This window comes from Peromyscus maniculatus, chromosome 1, assembly GCF_049852395.1.
Source record: "Peromyscus maniculatus bairdii isolate BWxNUB_F1_BW_parent chromosome 1, HU_Pman_BW_mat_3.1, whole genome shotgun sequence".
NCBI classification, from domain to species: domain Eukaryota; kingdom Metazoa; phylum Chordata; class Mammalia; order Rodentia; family Cricetidae; genus Peromyscus; species Peromyscus maniculatus.
The window spans coordinates 135,642,213-135,660,341 of NC_134852.1; the positions used below are offsets into that span (position 1 = coordinate 135,642,213).

Below are 18,129 nucleotides of genomic sequence, written 5' to 3' on the forward strand. Positions count from 1 at the left end.
GATTCATTCCCGTGTTTGGCCACCAAAGCCCCACTTGTTTTCTCCATGCCCTGCTAATGAGGACTTAGGTTGTTTCTAGTTCCTCACGATTAAACCTGGCGAGGCTTCTGATAGCTTCTCGGATGCTGGTGAGCATGGGCATGGCGTGGCTGGCTCTTAGGGAAGCCGCCGTCTGCGTTCATTTGGTCACCAAAAAAATACATATATATATATTTTCCAGACTGGTGGTGGTGTCACCTTTCCCTGGTCGTGAATGGCAATCCCTGTGTATCAGACTCTGAGTGGGCCATATGAGCTTTAGCTCCTGGCCGATCTGATAAAGTGTCCGCGGTAAACCCTTGTGGTTTTATTTGCATTTGTCTGCTTGCTGGGAGATTAGGCTCTTGTGTTCTCTGTGGCCCTCCCTTCAGTCTCATTTGCTACCCCAACCTTCTCTACTTCCTTCTGAGTTCCTGAAATGTGGTTAGTTATTAGTTTGCATCATCCAACCCCAGTGTTGGGGCCTGGTAGATAAAACACTCTGATAGGTCTCCCATGCAATTTGCAATCACAACCAACTCCAGCAAAGGCCCTTGACCTCCACTGATAGCAGAGAACACAGAATCCGAGAAGCTAGGTACCTGCCCAAGGACACATAGCCCGGATGTAGCAGATTTCAGGTCCCCTGCAGAAGCTCTTGGACACCTCCTGACTTTCTTGTGAGCCTCATGTGCATCCCAGGAGAGAAGTCAGAACAAAGAGGCCAGAGGGATGAGAAGACCTCTTGGGTGCGGAGAATGTGAGGAGAGACTCATGGGGACACCTTCAGCACTAAGATCCCTGTTCCATTGGTGCAGCGGCTCCTGGCATGTCCTCAGACCACGGAGCAGGGGTGTAAAGGAGCCCTCAAAGCAGAGAGCCAGCACCCCCATTTGGTGCTAGCTATTCTTCAACATTTCTGACACCTTGCCCCTCACTTTTAAAGAAAGACAGAGGTGCTCCCCAGCTCCTGCAGTGTTGGGAAGGTGGCATGGCTGGGTTGTGCTCCCCAGCTCCTGCAGTGTTGGGAAGGTGGCATGGCTGGGTTGTGCTCCCCAGCTCCTGGAGTGTTGGGAAGGTGGCGTGGCTGGGTTGTGCTCCCCAGCTCCTGCAGTGTTGGGAAGGTGGCGTGGCTGGGTTGTGCTCCCCAGCTCCTGCAGTGTTGGGAAGGTGGCGTGGCTGGGTTGTGCTCCCCAGCTCCTGGAGTGTTGGGAAGGTGGCGTGGCTGGGTTGTGCTCCCCAGCTCCTGCAGTGTTGGGAAGGTGGCGTGGCTGGGCTGTGCTCTCCTTCTGTCAGCTGTTTCCTCTCACAGTGGGGGGCTAGCTTTCCAGAGAGCTGGCTGTGGTTTGTTTAAGAAAGTTTAGCCGGGCGGTGGTGGCCCACACCTTTAATCCCAGCACTCAGGAGGCAGAGGCAGGTGGATCTCTGTGAGTTCAAGGCCAGCCTGGTCTACAGAGTGAGTTCCAGGAAAAGACGCAAAGCTACACAGAGAAACCCTGTCCCGAAAAACCAAAAAAAAAAGATTGTTTAAGAAAGTTTTATGTAGGCCCATGAAATGGCTTAACAGGTAAAGGTGCTTAGCTGGACGACCCAAGTTCAATACCTGGGACCCATGTAATGGAGGGAATCAACTCTTTCAGGTTGTCCTCTGACTTCCATATGTATGCTTTGGCATGCTCACGGGCATGTACGTGTGTGTGCATGCTCACAGACAGACAGACAGACAGACACACACACACACACACACACACACACACACACACACACACACACACAACTAATGTCATTAAAACAGAAACATGTAACATCTACCCTAAGCCTGCCGCTGGCTGTTGCATGGTGTTTCACAAACACCAGGTTAATCCCCAAGGGTTCTGAGGGCACGGGACCTTTAATCGTCGGCACTTACAGATGAGGGCCTGGGGCTTAGAATAGTGAAGTCACCTGCATGAGATCACACGGCCCGGGCTTGAACGGAGTCTGTGTCAGCTCCACAGTGCACTCACCCAGCATGCTGCTGCCCACTGCCTCTTGGCTTCACCCTGGTTTACTGTCAGTGGTAATAATGTGCTGTGTTCTTTCGACACAAGTTTATTGGAGTAAAACAGGGACCAGCAAGGTAAAGATAGGAAGTAGAGAACAGTGTCATGGACAGGTGATGAGTGAATGGCAGAAGCTCTAGAACATTCCAGCCCAACTGGATAGAGCAAATGGACCACAAAAGCGTCACGTTAAGGATAGGGAGGGCTGTGGTCCAGGGAGAGGACTCGGCTGGTGCAGCGGCAGCCAGGCAATGGGGCAGGGGGACTTGAGAGAGGGCATTTGTGCTAGTTAGTGTCCATCAACTTGACACAAGCTAGAGTCATTTGGGAAGAAGGAACCCCTATTTGAAGACTGCCTCCATCACACTGGCCTGTAGGCAGCCTGTGGGGCATTTGTTGGTTGATGATGTGGGAGGACTCAGCCCACTGTGGGTAGTGCTATCCCTAGGTCCTGGGTTGTAGAAGAAAGCAGGCTGAGGAAGCCCTAGGGGAGCAAGCAAGTGAGCAGCACCCCTCCATGGCTTCTGCATCAGCTCCTGCCTCCAGGTTCCTGCCCTGACTTCTCTCAGTGCTGGAGGTGACCTGAGAGCTGTAAAAAGAAATAAACCCTTTATTCCCTAGTTGCCCTCAGCGGGAGTGTTTATCACCGCAACAGGGGCAGATGAGAACAATGGGCCATTCAGACAGCTGCTCTCAGCTGTGAGGTTCAGGGGTAAAGAATGTGCCCATTTCAGAGACGGCAACTGAGGCCAGCAGACAGACGGGTCAGAGATCAGCTGGCTGCCAATGCTGGGCCCCTCCTCCACTCTGCGATGCCAGGCCTCTTTGGAAAAAGCAACAAAATTATAACTAACAGTGGAGGATAGGGGTGTTTGGGCTCATGTAAATGGAAGATTCAGATATGGATGGACATCAGATACAACCTGATCATGTTCTTAATGTAGCCCTCCTGCTGTGGCTTGAATCTGAAGTGTCTCCAACAGGCTCATGTGTTTAAATACTTGTTCTATGTTGGAGGGGATGGAGCCTGGCTGGATAAAGGAAGTCTGTCGCCTTTGAAGGTGATACGCAACCTGGTTCCTGCCTTGCTCCCTGTTTCCTGGGCCACCATGATGGGAGCTCCCTTTGCCTCACAATCCTGTCTGATCTTCTCCACCACACCTTCTTGTTGGGACATGCTGAAGCCCTGAAACTGTCAACCAAGGTGCATCTCTAAGAGACACCGAGGTGGCTGCAGGTTTCTGGTAGGTGCCCAGAAAAGCATCAGAGCCAGAGTTCTAAAGAGGAGGCCAGGCTGGCTGCCATGGGCTTCCCTGAGCTTGCGTCTTGCCCTATCTAGTCACGGGGCAGCGCGAATGGGCAAGTGGGTGGTTGGCTTGGCTTGGCTTGCTCTGTGGACCATGCCGAGGGGCTACAGTGGACCGTGCCGAGGGGCTGCAGTTTAGGAAGCATGTTGGCCACCAGTGAGAAGGGCTGCCGGTCCAGGCAGGCAGGGCAGCTGCTGTCCACCAGTGGCTTGTGCTGAGCTGTGGTATGAAGAGGGGGAGAAGAGGCTCTGGACAAAGGGCAGAGGCTTTCTACTTGCCCTGTGGCTGAGATGTGACACAGAGTTCTCCTGTGCTGGGGCTGGCATCATAGATTTGACACTGTAGAGCGGAGCATACTTGGAGCCTCCTGGGGTCAGAGGTCACCTCTTCAGACTGTCACATGAGCATGGCTCTGTTTGGTCTGATGCTGGAACCAAACACCCGAGACTGGGAAGTGAGAAGTTTGTTCAGCGGCGAGTCTGGTGCCTGGGAAGCTCAAGGGAACGTGCACCATCACAGCATGGTGCAGGGCTGTACAGGGGGAGGCACAATTGTGCCAGCGTGGATCTCTTTTCCTTTCTGTCCTCCCTGCCTGTCCTCCCTCACCTTTCTTTTTCAACGCTGGGGGCAGACTCCCATATGTTTAGGCAAATGCTGATCACTGAATTCCATTCCAGTCCATGCTCTGTTTAAAACTCACTAATGCCATGATGGGCCCCACCCTCACGACCTCAGTTAGCCCCAATCTCATTCAAGAGTGATTTGGGTATTAGTTTCTAACACACAGAGTTTGTGGGGACACACAGTCAAACCATACCACAGGACTTGTGAGGGCGGGGGCCACCCAAGCTCACTGTTACTCAAGGCAACAAGTTGAACTGATGTTTTCCAGAATCTTCTATTCCGATATTGATGTTAGGACAATGACAATGATTACAACACTTAGAAGGCTGAAGGCTGAAGCAGGAAGTTTGCAGGATCAAGACCAGCCTGGGTTACATAGTTAAGACTCTGTCTCGAGAGGGAAGGGAAGGGAAGGAGGGGGAAATATATTCTTGTGGAAAAAGTGTGAGACCATGAGCAGTAATTTTTAGACTGGGGTTGGAGTCAAGTGTTTAAGGCCATTTATAGAAAAACACTAAATAAGTAATTTTGAGAGTAAGGCATTTTGGAAGCCCCTTGGGCACACTGTTCTTCTTGGGGTTCTGTTCTAGAAGCTTCCGGACTCTGCTCTAGCTCAGTCAGCTCTGTGGTGTGTCGGAGTGCACATCACCTGGTTGAATTGTTTCAAAGCTCTGGGCGGGCCTTCACTGCTTCATTTTATGAGGCTCAGAGACAGCAAGAGGCTGGCCTAGCACTCACAGCTGGCCGTCTGAACCTTGGTCCTTTACACTGTTTCTTTGATGATGGTCAGGAAGGCCAGTCAGTGCTGCTGGATCTAAGGGAACCCCAGATGAAGCACTGTGTTATTGTGGGGTCAGGGGTGGTGTCTGGGAAAAGCCATAGGTCTGACCTGATCCGTGCATGGACCATCTTCCCTCAAGGACCTGGTCCCAGCTCCATGCTGGAGGAAGTGGCCTGCATGGGGCTCTTGAGCCCGGGCAGGTGGTCCTCCTGGGCTAGCAGTTCCACAGGCGAAGGGCAGGGGGAGCCTGGTGTTGGCCAGCTATGGTTTTCTGCCCACAGTATCATCACTTCCTTGGTTCTGCAAGGGTCTTTGTCCATCTCAGCCAGTCAGGGGCTCCGGACAGCTTTGTTTGGTGGCCTGGCTTTGTTGCCATCAGTGGAGGATAGAGCGGTTCAGGGAGAATACAGACCCTGTGGCCGCCCTGGGGGTGGCTGGCTGCCTGTAGGCTAGCTGGGCCTCCTATTGGAATAAGAAGCCCCACTGTGGGCTAACCCTATCTTTAGTATTCAACGGGGGGTGGGAGAGTGGGGGGGGTGGGGGGGGTGGGGAGGGGTGGTTGTTGTGAGCCTTGGACTGGTTCTTTGGTGTGGCAGGCACAGACCCTAGGTGGGGAGGTTGCTCAGTAGTGCATGGCCACACTGGTTCACTTCACATTCCACACACTTCTCTCGCAGGTCTGGGACACAGCATGCCACAGGGCCTGGCCGCTCCCTTGCTCCTGCTGATCCTCCAGGGAGGTAAGTCTCCACCAATGGCTGCAGGGGCCATGGACCCATGTGATGGGCTCCCACAAAACTGAGCAGGGGCCCACATGGTGTTGTAGGTTCCTGGTCGTGGCTGCAGGCCACTGACCCGCAATCTACAGCCCCTGTCTACTGTCTACTAAAGCTGAATGCTTTGATTGATTAGAACCCAGGGAACCAAAGAGCTCAGTAAACAGAAAGGCTCTCCACCCTCGTGGGAAGGAAGTCCTGCCCTTGGTCTAACCTCCATTCCTCTTTGTGCAAGACTCTCACTGGGGTCATGAACCTTCAGTAGGCTGGAGGAAAAGGAGGTGGGGATAGAAGAGCCAGAACTTTGTTAGCAGTCCCGAGGGAAGGCATCAGAGCTGCAGGTCAAGAGTGCTGTCGAGGGCATTCTCCCCATCAAGAGCCGGGAGATGAGAGGCTGTGCAGGCCACCCAGGGTAAGGGGAACTTGACCTTCTGCCGACTCAGCAACATTTGCTCTGGTTTTTACCGAAATATCCAGTACTTTAAATAGCTCCCAGAGGAACAGGCCGGGCTTTTGATTTCCCTTTCTAATGCCCACGCTCTGCCTGCTCTGGAAACCCCTATAGTGCCTGCACTGGGGACAGGGGGTAAGAGTGGGGGTGGGGTAACAGACCCCTGTCACACACTGAGGCTAGAATGTCCCCTCTGGCTCCTCCTGTGGAGCCTGGCTATGTTGCCATCAGTGGAGGATACAGAGAGAGGTTCAGGGAGAAGGCAGACCCTGTGGCCGCCCTGGGGGTGGCCGGCTGCCTGACTTAGGTCTGACTCAGTCCCATGGCACTAAGACAAAACTATAAGGAGCAGATACGTGGGCAGGGCGATGGCATCTGCGAAGTGCTTGCCATTCTAGCATCAGGATCCGCAGAAGGGACTGGGTGCAGCTGAGCCTATCTAGTATCCCAGCATTGAGGAGATGGAGGCAGATCCCAGGGGAATGTTGGCCAGGCTGCTTAGCCCGACTGGTGAGCTCCAGGTTGGATGGGAGAGCCTGTCTCAAAAAACAAAACCCAAAAACAAAACAAAAACAAAAACAACAACAACAAAAAAACAAGGTTGAGAAAGACCGCGGAAGACCTCTGCCTTCGACTCCCATGTGCACATGCATGTTCACAAACCCACAGACATGGACAAACATGTGTCTTTCACACTCCCAGGGTCAGGCGCTCAGGGCCATGATGCAGAGGCTCTGTGGCTGGTGAAGTTCAGCATCTGCTTCCAGTGTGGTGCGGGGCCTCCTGTTTTTATGGCAGGAGGCAGGATGGGGGGCAGAAAGGGGTTTGGCTCCTCCAGCCACCCATAACACCATTAGACCCCCTTAGGAGCTTGGCCTGGGGACTCCACTACCCTTGGAGACTCCACCTCCTCACACATGCTGTGGCCTAAGCGTTTGAGGGGACACATACATCCTAATTTTAGCAGGGCCCTAGGCACCTGCTGTGCTGCTGTTCATTCATTCACTCACTCATTCATTCATTCACTTTTGAGTTTTTGAGACAAGGTTTCCCTATGTAGTTGTAATCCTCCTGCCTCAGCTTGCTGCTGTATCAAATGACTGCTCTATGTGGCAGCGTATGCGATTCAGGCTTGACCTCCTCACTCGAATGTGGTCATGGAGGCTGGGGATCTGTGTAGCCAGCTTAGGGATAGCAAAGAGGCAATTTTAATCCTGGGGCTGTGGTCACCTAGTGAGATGCAGCTGCATTCTGCACTCTGTAGTAACCTCTGTGGGATGCCTGGGTGGCTGCCATCCAGTCGTGGGGTACTGCCTGGCTTGTTCACTCACTCTGGCCTTGGCAGCCTCCTCTCAGCAGTCCATGGGCTCTGCTCTTTCTGCCCCAGTGGCTTGTCCCCTCCCAAGCTAGGGCTATAGCTCAGGGGTAGTAAGTATTTGTCTAGAGTGCACAAAGTCCTGGGTTCAAGTTCTGGCACTACATACTGTTTCTTTCCTTCCTTCTCTTCCCTTTCCTCCCTCCCTCCCTCCCTCCCTCCCTCCCTCCCTCCCTTTTTACGTCTATGTGCTTTGCCTGTTGCCAAAGAGGACAACTTGCAGGAATCAGTTCTCACCTTTCCCCATGTGAGGTCCAGGGATGTTAGCCTTGGCAGTAAACACCTTTACCCACTGGGCCATCTCACTGGCCTGGTCTCTACAACTTTTGGTAGGAGCTATGTAAGAACTGTGAGAAAGATTCTGGGGCTAGCCTGGGAGAGAGTGTGCTGGGATTCACTAGTAGAGTCTGCCAGGCACATGACCAGGAAGATGCTGGTCCCCAGGGAGGAGAGCTCAGCAGCCCAGGAAAGCCATCTACCCTTGGAGCCTTGATGCTGTCCTCGACAGCCCAGGTCTGGCCTTGGAATCTAGCTTAGAACCCAGAAGCAAAGTCCACTGGTTCAGGGCTTTCATTGGTCAGGAAGCAGAAGGAAGAAGCCGTTGAAAATGGCACATTTCCAGTGTGTGGGGAGAAGATACCGGTGCAGTTTTACAGAGCAAAATTCAAAATGGCTCTGCTCATTTGGCCAAACCCTGAACAAGATTTGGACAACGACTGCATCCCTGTTTCATTGTTTTCTTATGTGTGTACTGGACGTTGAGCATAGTCCCCCTGCCTTGTCCCTTTTCCTGAACCCCCTTAACTATTCCCGTTGCTCCCCTAGACATCTTCCATAGCTACAAACCCCAGAGAGGGGGTGGTATCCAGAATTCTGTATTATTTCAGTTTAATAATTAGGTAGATACGTTTTCTTCCCTTTTGAGACAGGGACTGGCTGTGTAGCCCAGGATCGTCGTGAACTAGCAATCCACCTGCCTCCATTCCACAAATGCTGGGAAGCCAGATGTGCCCCTGCCTCCTGCGCCTGTCATTTGGAAAGTGTAACAAATGGCTGGGGTGGTGGGGGAGAGGCTGAGGGTAGAGGTGACTCTTCCAGCCAGCTCCTGCCGCCCTGGCATTTGTTTTGGTCACAGCTTGGTAGCCACGCTGTCATTGGCCACGACACAGCCAGCTTTACAGGAAGTCAACTGTAGAAGTCTTCCCCACTCTTTCACGGTCCTCACTAAACCCCTCCCCTCGATGAGGCTGGGGGCTCAGACCATGACGCATGCCACTGTCCCTGGCCTCAGGGATCTGTCTGTCCATCAGCCTGTGGGGAGTTCAGAGTGTCCCTACCCTCTGAGGGACAGTGGCCTGGGGACCAAATATGAGGCCCAGTTCCACATTAGAAGAACCTCATCACCATGCCCAGTCTTGACATGCTGGAACTCACACAAGGCATTTCAGGTGACAAGAGTCCCTGTGTTCAGGCTTTCATCCCAGCCTGCGACTCTGCCCAAACTTGTCCTCAGTCTCAGACAGCTTGCCAAGGCCTTCCGACTGTCTCTCACTCAAAAAGGCTTCTCTGCTATCCTCCAGCTTGGGGCTGCCTGGACCTCACCTGCTACACTGACTACCTGTGGACTGTCACCTGTGTCCTGGAGACTTGGAACCTCCACCCCAGCACACTCACTCTCACCTGGTGAGTAGCCATGCCTCCCGGGCTGAGGAACTGCTGGGAGAGGGTGGCAGGCTGGGAGGGAGCCCTGGGCTGAGCTGACCTGTGGCGTGCTCAGCAAGAAGCTTAGCTGCAAACAAGGGCCCGTCCCTCCCACCGGCAAAGGCACCCACCGGGACTGTGAGCTGAGAGCCAGGTCCCCATCCTTTCTGCCCCGTGGGAGTTAAAGAGCCAAAGCATTTACCACCACCCCACCCGACCAGTGTCCCTGGAAGTTCTGTCAGGGCAGAGAATGAAGCTTGCATGCCTCTAAGCACAGACCCGTGGGTGTTCAGTGGCGTTGGACAGAAAGGAGGGAAGGAACTTGCCCAGCCTTCCTACAGGACAGCAGTCTACTCTCTGTCCCCGACAGAGACAGGTTCCGGCCCAAATTCCCATAGCTGAGAGCTGTTGCCCTGAGCCAGGTAGTGAGCGCCTGGTCCTCTGAGGAATGCAAGCTGTGTCTGGACTCAGTGTGCTGGGTACTGCAGGGAGGGGACTGTCCCCAGGAGACCCTCGGCCCTACCTCCAGCCCCTCTCACCCTCATGTTTTGAACTCCTGCCCTGCCCTGGGCACCGAGTTCCACTGTCCCCAGCCATGCATGACTGGTCGCTCTGTCCCTGAAGGCAAGATGAATATGAGGAGCTGCAGGACAAGGAAACCTCTTGCAGCCTGCGTAGGTCGGGCCACAACACCACACACGTGAAGTACACGTGCCACATGCCCTTGTCTGGATTCATGTCGGATGATGTTTTCACCGTCAACATGATGGACCACTCTGGCAACAACTCCCAGGAGTGTGGCAGCTTTGTCCTGGCTGAGAGCAGTGAGTACCCTGAACCCCAAGCTGACGAGGACCCAGGACCCTTCTCTGACCTCAAAGCGAGGAGCTCTTCTCGTGCCCTCAAAATCTACTGTCCTTGGATCGTCCTTTTTTAGATGCACCGCTTTTAGCTAAGGTGTGCTGGTTTGGTAGTGGATTTGGTCTCAGTGCCCAAGAGGAGCATCAGAGGCTTGGAAAGATGTGAGGCGGGGACCCAGCTCAGCCCTCCCTGTCTACCTGACCCTGGACAAGGCATACCTTGTAAAGACCCTTTAAACATGACCTCCTAGGAGTCTGTTCCTAGCAATGAGCACCAGTCAGCTAACATGGAATCCTCCCAGCTAGATGCAAGGGGCCTAAAGTTAGGAGAGCCCCAGGGTGGACCTGGATGCAGCAGTCCCCAGGGGCTGAGCTGGGCAAAGGAGGGATTTGGGGCGGCAGCTTTGGCGCATGGCAGAGGGTGTATCTGTTTATATTTATGCATCTCTATGTGGCATGAGGCCCCTTCTTTTGGAGAGAAATTGAAAACAACCTTGCTTGGGGATTTTTCACACGAAGGCACTAACATTAAATCTTAAGAAACTTCCTTCAGCCCTCTGGATTTCCAGCTTCTGCTTCTTGCTTTTGCTTTTGTTTTTTTCTTTTCTACTAAGAAAGCCCAGAGGTTCTTGGTCTGTATGCCTGTCCCCAGCTGGGCTGGGCAGGGCCTGAGTCCTGGCTCCAGCCTTTAAGCCTGGGAGTGCCCTTTCTTCCCCCACAGTCCCCAGTCCTGAGTCACTGTTGTGATGTTTCACCCAGATCTAGTCCAAGCAACAGGGGCTGTGGCCAGGGAGTGCTTTGTTCAAAGCCACCCGAGGCCTTTGGGGGACGTCAGGAGGGACTCTGCTTCCTGCAGATTCTTACCCTGTTTCATCTTTCTGGGTCTTCCTCCAAGTCAAGCCAGCTCCCCCTTTCAATGTGACCGTGACCTTCTCTGGACGTTACGATATCTCCTGGCGCTCAGATTATGAAGAACCCGCCTCCTATGTGCTGAGGGGCAAGCTACAATATGAGCTGCAGTATCGGAACCTCGGAGACCCCTATGCTGTGGTGAGGTGGCAGGGCTTTGGGGTGGGAGCAGCAGGGGTATCCAGGCGGGTCCCAGCATAGTGAGGCAAGGAACAGGACTTGGCACTCCCTCGCAGCGTGTAGCCTCTCCTACCTCCCCTCACTATGTCTCCGCCTTGACTTCTCCCATGCAGTCCACCCCAGTTACAGCGGGGCAACTTGGGGAACAGTCCACTTGCTTCAAATGTGGGGCTACTTAAGAGGGCACAGCTGGAAGGTTCCAGAACATCCCACTGTTTAGACAGACATTCGGGCCTCTAGAATTATACATCTATTAGAATGGTCCTGGTTGAAGATTTCCATAAAGGGCATCATCTAGAATGTTCCCAGGGAGACTTCTATAGCCATCCATTGACAAGATGGCTTAATTAAGAACTTCCAAAAAGGTACACTGTTGAGGATGTCCTATGTCATCTGAGTCATGGAGCCCAGGGACTCACTGTCTGTGAAGCTTCCGGTTAATGATGTGCAGAAGTGCCCATGGTTACTCCCAGGACATTGTCAGTTTGGGGTGGGTCCACTGGCACAGAGAGGGAGCCCTTTTTCTAGGCAGATCTAGTCAGAATGCATGCTCCCTGTGGTGCCTGCCTGCTGTTACCCCAGGGGAAGTCCTCTGCACCCCATTGATGGCTTGGGGGACCATAGAATATCATGTTTTTTCCATCCTCCCAGAGGCCGGTGACCAAGCTGATCTCAGTGGACTCACATAACGTCTCCCTTCTCCCTGAAGATTTCCACAAAGGCTCTCTCTACCAGCTGCAGGTGCGGGCAGCACCCCAGCCAGGCACTCCATTCAGGGGGACCTGGAGTGAGTGGAGTGACCCTGTCATCTTCCAGACCCAGGCTGAGGGTGAGTGTGACATTGGTGGGAAACCTCACTTCTGGTACTAAATCTTGTCCTGGTGCAGCTTCATCAGCCCTGAGGTTCCCTACATGGCTGGGAGGTATGTGCTCGGTTATTCATCCCCTGATGTAGCCACTCATTGTGAGGGGAGCTGCTGCTTCTGGTGGTATATTTGACTCCCAACCCTGAGGGGTGAGTCATTGCCCCATTTTACAGAAGAGGAAACTAAGGCTCAGAGAGATGACATCACTTGCCTGCGATGAGAATAAAATGCCTGTTATAATCAACTTGACAGAGTAGATAGGTTACTTTAGCTTATGGTTTGGCTCAGGATTGCAAGGCCCTATTGCATTGGGGGAAGTGCAGGACACTGTTTACCTCATGGTAGTCAGGAAGCAAAGACAGAGGAAGGCCTAGGATCCCAATATTCCTTTAGTGTGTCTATAATGACCCAACCTCCTCCCACTAGGCTCTGAGTCCCAAAGGTCCTACCACCTTCCAGTAGCATCCCAGGCTGGGACCATACCTCTGGGCCAGGAGCCTTTTGGGGAGGGGTCGTTCCACAAACCCCAAGGAGAAGGATCAGTTCCAACTTCCTCCCAGCCCTCCACCCCACCCCACCATCCCCAGCACACCCACCCACATACTTCTGGGAGACTTTTCTGTTGGACCCACGGTTTGCTCTCTATGTAGAGCCCAAAGCAGGCTTGGACCCTCACCTCATGCTGCTCCTCATGATCGGCTTGACCCCTGTCCTGATTTTCATGGGTCTGAAGATTCACCTTCCTTGGAGGTAAGCCCGGGAGCTCAGGGAGGCAGGGAAGGGGTCAGCCTGGGCCACAGCCCCTCCAACCAAGACCTATTCTGTCTGGCTTGGAGACTTGGTGAGAGCAGTGATGTGAATGAACAGTGTGCGTGTTCCACGTGCTAGACACTGTAGAGCTCCTGCCCCAGCTCAATGGCTGCATGTGAGCTGGGCACACTGCAGACACCCCACTCTTCATACAGGAAAAACTGAAGAAGCCCAGAGTAGTCAAGCTACTTGCCCAGAGTCTCACAACTGTGAAGCGGCAAGGGTCGGGTAGAAACATTGTGTTCTTTGAGGGGATCTTGACTGCGACTTGTCCAGAGAGTGAAGTTGGAGGCCCAAGGGGTGATCGCTTACCCCTTCCCATCCCTTCATTTCAGCTTAGAGTGGTCTGGGATCTGCTTGACATATGGGGTTTCTGCTCTGCATGGCATGGAGAGGAAGGGGGCCGCTGATTCAAACCAGAACGTACCACCTCGGCACAAGCGCTGAGGCCGGCTGCTCTATGCAGAGGCCTTTGATAAGGGGCAGAGTGGGACTCTGCACACACTCGTGGGGCTCTGTGCACACTCGTGGGGCTCCGCGCACACTCGTGGGGCTCTGCACACACTCGTGGGGCTCAGCACACACTCGTGGGGCTCTGCACACACTCGTGGGGCTCCGCACACACTCGTGGGGCTCTGCACACACTCGTTTCGTTCCCCTTCAGTGAGATGCTCAAAGACAGAGACCGAGAATCTGGAAGGGAGAAACCAGAGTGCCAGTCACAGCTGATGGGGGCAGCCTGGGCTCCTCCCGGCCCCCGCCATGGTAGATGAGGAAGTCAAGGTCCCAGAGGGCAGTGTGTGCCTAGCCCACAATAGATGGCAGAGGCAGGAACTTGAGCATCTGCAGGAAGCTTGGGGGTAGGGTAACTGCTGCTTCCGTTTTACTGATGGGTGGGCAGGAAGGTGCCTGGCAATAGAAGCTGTTGCTTCTGCAGGAGAGAGGCCAGACCTCCTCCTTGCTGCCACAGGGCTTTAATCACCCCTTTCTTTGCAGACTGTGGAAGAAGGTGTGGGCACCAGTGCCCAGCCCCGAGAGTTTCTTCCAGCCCCTGTACAGGGAACACAGCGGGAACTTCAAGGTGAGACACCTTGGCTGCACCCTCTGGATTGTTGGCCCCTTTGGGGGAGCCCCACCCACTCCCACCCTGACCCCAAGACCACGCTGTGAGCCCAGAGTATTCAGGCCCAACCTGACCAGGAGCCAGTCCTCAGTTTCCCTATTCTGCAAGGTGCAGAGCTGGTCTCAGACTTAGATATTGTGATGTATTTCCAGCTTAGAATTCCATGCAAGTGGAAAACTGGGTGACCCCTGGATGCATGAGCTGGGTGCCTGGGGTTTCCTGTAGTGGCCTTGATCTATGGCGGGGAGCAAATCCTACCTGGGAAGGACCTGTCCTACCCCACAATGCATCCCTCTCCCTGCCAAGTACAGCTGCCACTACTGTCATTTCAGAGTATCTGCCCAGCACTGTTGCGCAAACCCAGCAGGGCAGGAGGCATCAGAGAGAGGATATGATGTCAGGATAGGGAACTGCCACCTGCAGCAGCCCCTGGAGGTCAGAGCAGCAGGGCACCCAAGGAACACCTGCTGTGCACCTGGCCTGTGGCTGCCTTTTAACAGTAGCTCCTGCAGTGGGTTCCCAGCAGCCCTGGGTCCAGGAGGAGACCCAGCCAGGCCTTTCAGAGCAGGGCAGGGGTGTGCCCACAGCCCTACCTTACCCCTGAAACTCAGCACTTCTGCCTGCCGGGCCGTGTTGATGTTGCTGTTAGTCTTGTGTGCCACACACTGTCAGCAAACAAGCATTACCTCACTCAGTCCTCAAGACACTGCTGTGGGTGGGGCCATTCCATAGCTGGGGGAAATGAGACACAGAGAGGGCAAGGATCTAGCTCAAGGCCACACAGCTAAGAAATGACTCCAGGTCAGGGATAGTGGACCGTTGTGGTTCTGAGATGTTTTTTCAGGGGACCTTCTCAGAACTGGAATCTTGCTCTACAGGACGATCTCAGTCAGCTCAATGGAGGCTCTCCTATTGACATCAATGTCCTGGCAGGCAAGGGGCAAGAGGGTTCTCAAGGCTGCAGGGCCACTGTCTCAGTCCAGATCCCCTAAAGGCCTTTCCACGTGGCTTGTTACTGATTCACTCCATCCATAAACATTTGGGGTAAATCTGCTGTGTGTCAGGTACAGAGGACACAGCTGTGAGCAGGGCTCACTCCTCCATCTAGTGTGGACACACAGCAGAACTACAGACTTCAGGAAGTGTCAGGAGAAAGGGTTTGGGCTGGGTCACTTAGACCTCAGGACACAGGAACCTGGCGCCAGCACCCAGCCGATCCTAGGCTGGGGCACTGGTTACTAGAGTGAATACGACACTGAAGGCAGTCTGTCCTTACTGCAGGAGGGGACACGGGCCCTGAAAGAGGACAGAATTGGGGCTCCCTGGACAGGGGTTGAGCATGGTCCTATCTCTCTCTCTCTCTCTGCTAGTGTCTTGTTCCTCTGCTCTCCCTGTCTTTGGCTCGTCTCTGTGTCTCAGTGTCCATGTGTCTTTGGCTCTGTCTGTTCACAACCAAGCATCTACCCCAGCCTATGACGATGTTTCTTTCTCCTAGAAATGGGTGGATACCCCTTTCACGGCCTCTAGCCTGGAGCTGGCACCACAGAATCCCACAGCAAACTCAGTCCTACAAGTGCATGATGGACATTCATCATCATACCCAGCCAAGGGAAAGAAGTTCCTGGGGCCACCAGGTCTGGAAGAGCAGCTGGAGTGTGATGGAGTGTCCGAGACTGGCCCCTGGTGCACAGTTCCCTTGGTAGCTGGCCCAGGGCACTCAGCCTACAGTGAGGAGAGAGACCGGCCGTATGGTTTGGTGTCCATTGACACAGTGATTGTGGGGGACGCAGAGTGTCCATGTGCCTGGCCTTGTAGCTGTGGGAATGATGGCTACCCAGCCCTGAACCTGGATGCTGGCCCTAATGCAGAGGACCTGCTCTTGGTCGCAAACAACACTCTTCTGCCCTGTGGCTGTGTCTCAGGTGGTGGCCTCAGGCTGGGAGGTTCCCCAGGCAGTCTCCTGGACAGATTGAGGCTGCCCCTTGCTGAGGAGAGGGACTGGACAGCAGGTCCACCCTGGAGAACTGGGTCTCAAGGAGGGAGCTCTGTGAGTGAAGCAGGCTCCCCCCCTGGCTTGGACATGGACACTTTTGACAGCGGCTTTGCGGGCTCAGACTGTGGCAGCCCCGTGGAGAGCGATGAAGGGCCCCCTCGCAGCTATCTCCGCCAGTGGGTGGTCAGGACCCCTCCACCTGTGGACAGTGGGGCCCAGGGCAGCTAGCATATGAGGGCCAGCTGTAATGAGAAGAGGCCAGGAGGCTGTTGTCTCTGGGAGGGCCTTTGAGCCTGACATTTACAGTGTGAATATGTAGGTATGTGTGTGTGTGTGTTCTTGTGTGGCTTGGGTGTGTGTTAGCACATCCATGTGCGAGAAGTGCCTGTGCATGCCTTGTGTGCACTGTCCTACCTGTGTGTGTCTGCCTGAGCTCACCGTGTGCATGCATGAGTGTAGGTGTCTCTTGGACATAAGCCCCTGACTCCTCCCCTGCAGACTCCCCACAGTCAGTGTCAAGAGACCGGTCCAGATTGCTGCCCCAGGGCACTGTCACCACACCCAACCCTAGCAGGTGCCACTGTCTTCTCTCCTGGGCAGGGGATGGAACGAGCCTCCAGAGCCCATCAGAGTGGGAAGGCTTGGGGGGAACCTAGGGATGTAGCTAAGAATCCCAGTTTGGGTGGCTCCAGGCCATGCAGCCTGGAGAAGCCACTTCTGAACTCTGCTGACTTGGCTTTCCTGGGCATTAGAAATGGCTTGGCTGCCCCGGCTCAGCCCTGTGTAGTTTGCAGGCCCTTACAGCTTCTTGATTTGTGGCTTCTAGGACCAGATGCATGCCCTGAGGTGGGGGAATGGAAAAAGTCAGCCTACACCTCCAGCCTGGGGACCTGTGGAGAGTCCTGCAAAGGGCACTGAGTGGGATTTTGGGCTGTGACATGCACAGCCTGGTCTCTCAGAAACAGTACCACCAACCAAGGTTTTTTTGTTTTGTTTTGTTTTGTTTTTTGTTTGTTTTTTCCTGGCTTCTTATTAAAAAGAAAATTCCTGTAAGTACTCAGAAAATATCAAGTATCAGGCATGGGAAGAGAGTACAGAGCATATTACCCACAGACCCTCTACATGACACCCACAGAGTGCAGGGAACACAAACGAGCCAACAAGAAGCAGCTTTTAGGGGCTGGAGAGATGGCTCAGTGGTCATTGACTGCTCTTCCAGAGGACCCAGGTTCAATTTCCAGCACCCACATGGCAGCTCACAACTGTATGTAACTCCAATTCCAGGAGACCCAAAACCCATGGCAAAACACTAATGCACATTTAAAAAAGAAGGAAGGAAGGAAGGGAAAGAAAGAAAGAAAGGAAGGAAGGGAGGGAGGGAAGGAGGGAGGGAGGGAGGGAGGAAGGAAGGAAGGGGAGAAAGAAAGAAAAAGAAAGAAAGAAAGAAAGAAAGAAAGAAAGAAAGAAAGAAAGAAAGAAAGAAAGAAAGAAAGAAAGAAAGAGAAAGGAAGAAAGAGAAAAGAAAAAGTAGCTTCTGGGCACTCTGTAGCCAGTACTTGCTCTTCCCCTGCCTGTCCTTGGTGCCGGTGCCATGTTTATCCTGGGGACTTAGGGAAGGTCCCCTTGCATCCAGTGATTCCTGCGAGCATGCCGCGTGAGGGAAGTTAGGAAGTACTGGGTGGTATTGGAACAGCTCTCCCTGGACAGCAGGGTAGTATAGGAGCTAGACAGTGCCAAGGTGGTCTTCTCTCCCTCTTTTCTGCCCCCTCCTCTCCCCTCCCTTACCCTTTGTCCTTTTCTTCTTGAATGGTCTGTTCTTCCTGCAAGGGTGCTCACCTGAGATGTGCTGTGGTATTTGCCAAACAAGATAGGGTTGAGGCAGCGGAGAGCCTGATCTGCTCTGGACACTGTAGGACGCCTCCATCCTGGCTGGGATGCCAGGATGTAGCATCTCCCCTCAACGGCCCAGGGAGAAAGGCTGTCTACCTGTCCAGTCTGCAGAGCTGGACTGGAAAGCAGTCAGCCGAAAGCTCCCTCAGACTCATGTGTAAAGCAGGGTAGCTGGTGGAATCACCCAGGGGATGCGTGAATGTCCTCAGTATCTGACTCAGGAATGGAAAGTTCTGGAACACTGGCAGTTTCCACAGTGAGACTGCACCTAGGACCAAGGTGTGTGTGAGGCTTTCGGAGCAGCAAAACCCACAGCTCCTTCCTGCACGTGCTCACAGCCCCACCCTGCTGCACCCACGGCCCCAGACACTTAGACCAAAGTGTGCTGTGGTTTTCACATCCTCTGGGAGCCACAGACTGCAG

The 18,129-nt window shown here is 53.8% G+C and overlaps 1 protein-coding gene across 1 annotated transcript in view; it reads left to right on the forward strand.

Moving 5' to 3' along the window:
* The window catches only part of Il21r (interleukin 21 receptor), a 31,506-nt gene extending 14,325 nt beyond the window's left edge, over positions 1–17,181 (forward strand). Inside the window, exons 2-9 of the mRNA XM_006980368.4 lie at positions 5,450–5,512; positions 8,955–9,057; positions 9,700–9,899; positions 10,831–10,985; positions 11,676–11,853; positions 12,541–12,640; positions 13,697–13,781; positions 15,319–17,181. Coding sequence (XP_006980430.1) covers positions 5,464–5,512; positions 8,955–9,057; positions 9,700–9,899; positions 10,831–10,985; positions 11,676–11,853; positions 12,541–12,640; positions 13,697–13,781; positions 15,319–16,044 — 1,596 coding nt within the window. The 5' untranslated portion in view covers positions 5,450–5,463 and the 3' untranslated portion in view covers positions 16,045–17,181. The remainder of the gene's footprint in view (positions 1–5,449; positions 5,513–8,954; positions 9,058–9,699; positions 9,900–10,830; positions 10,986–11,675; positions 11,854–12,540; positions 12,641–13,696; positions 13,782–15,318) is intronic.
* Positions 17,182–18,129: the final 948 nt, after the last annotated feature.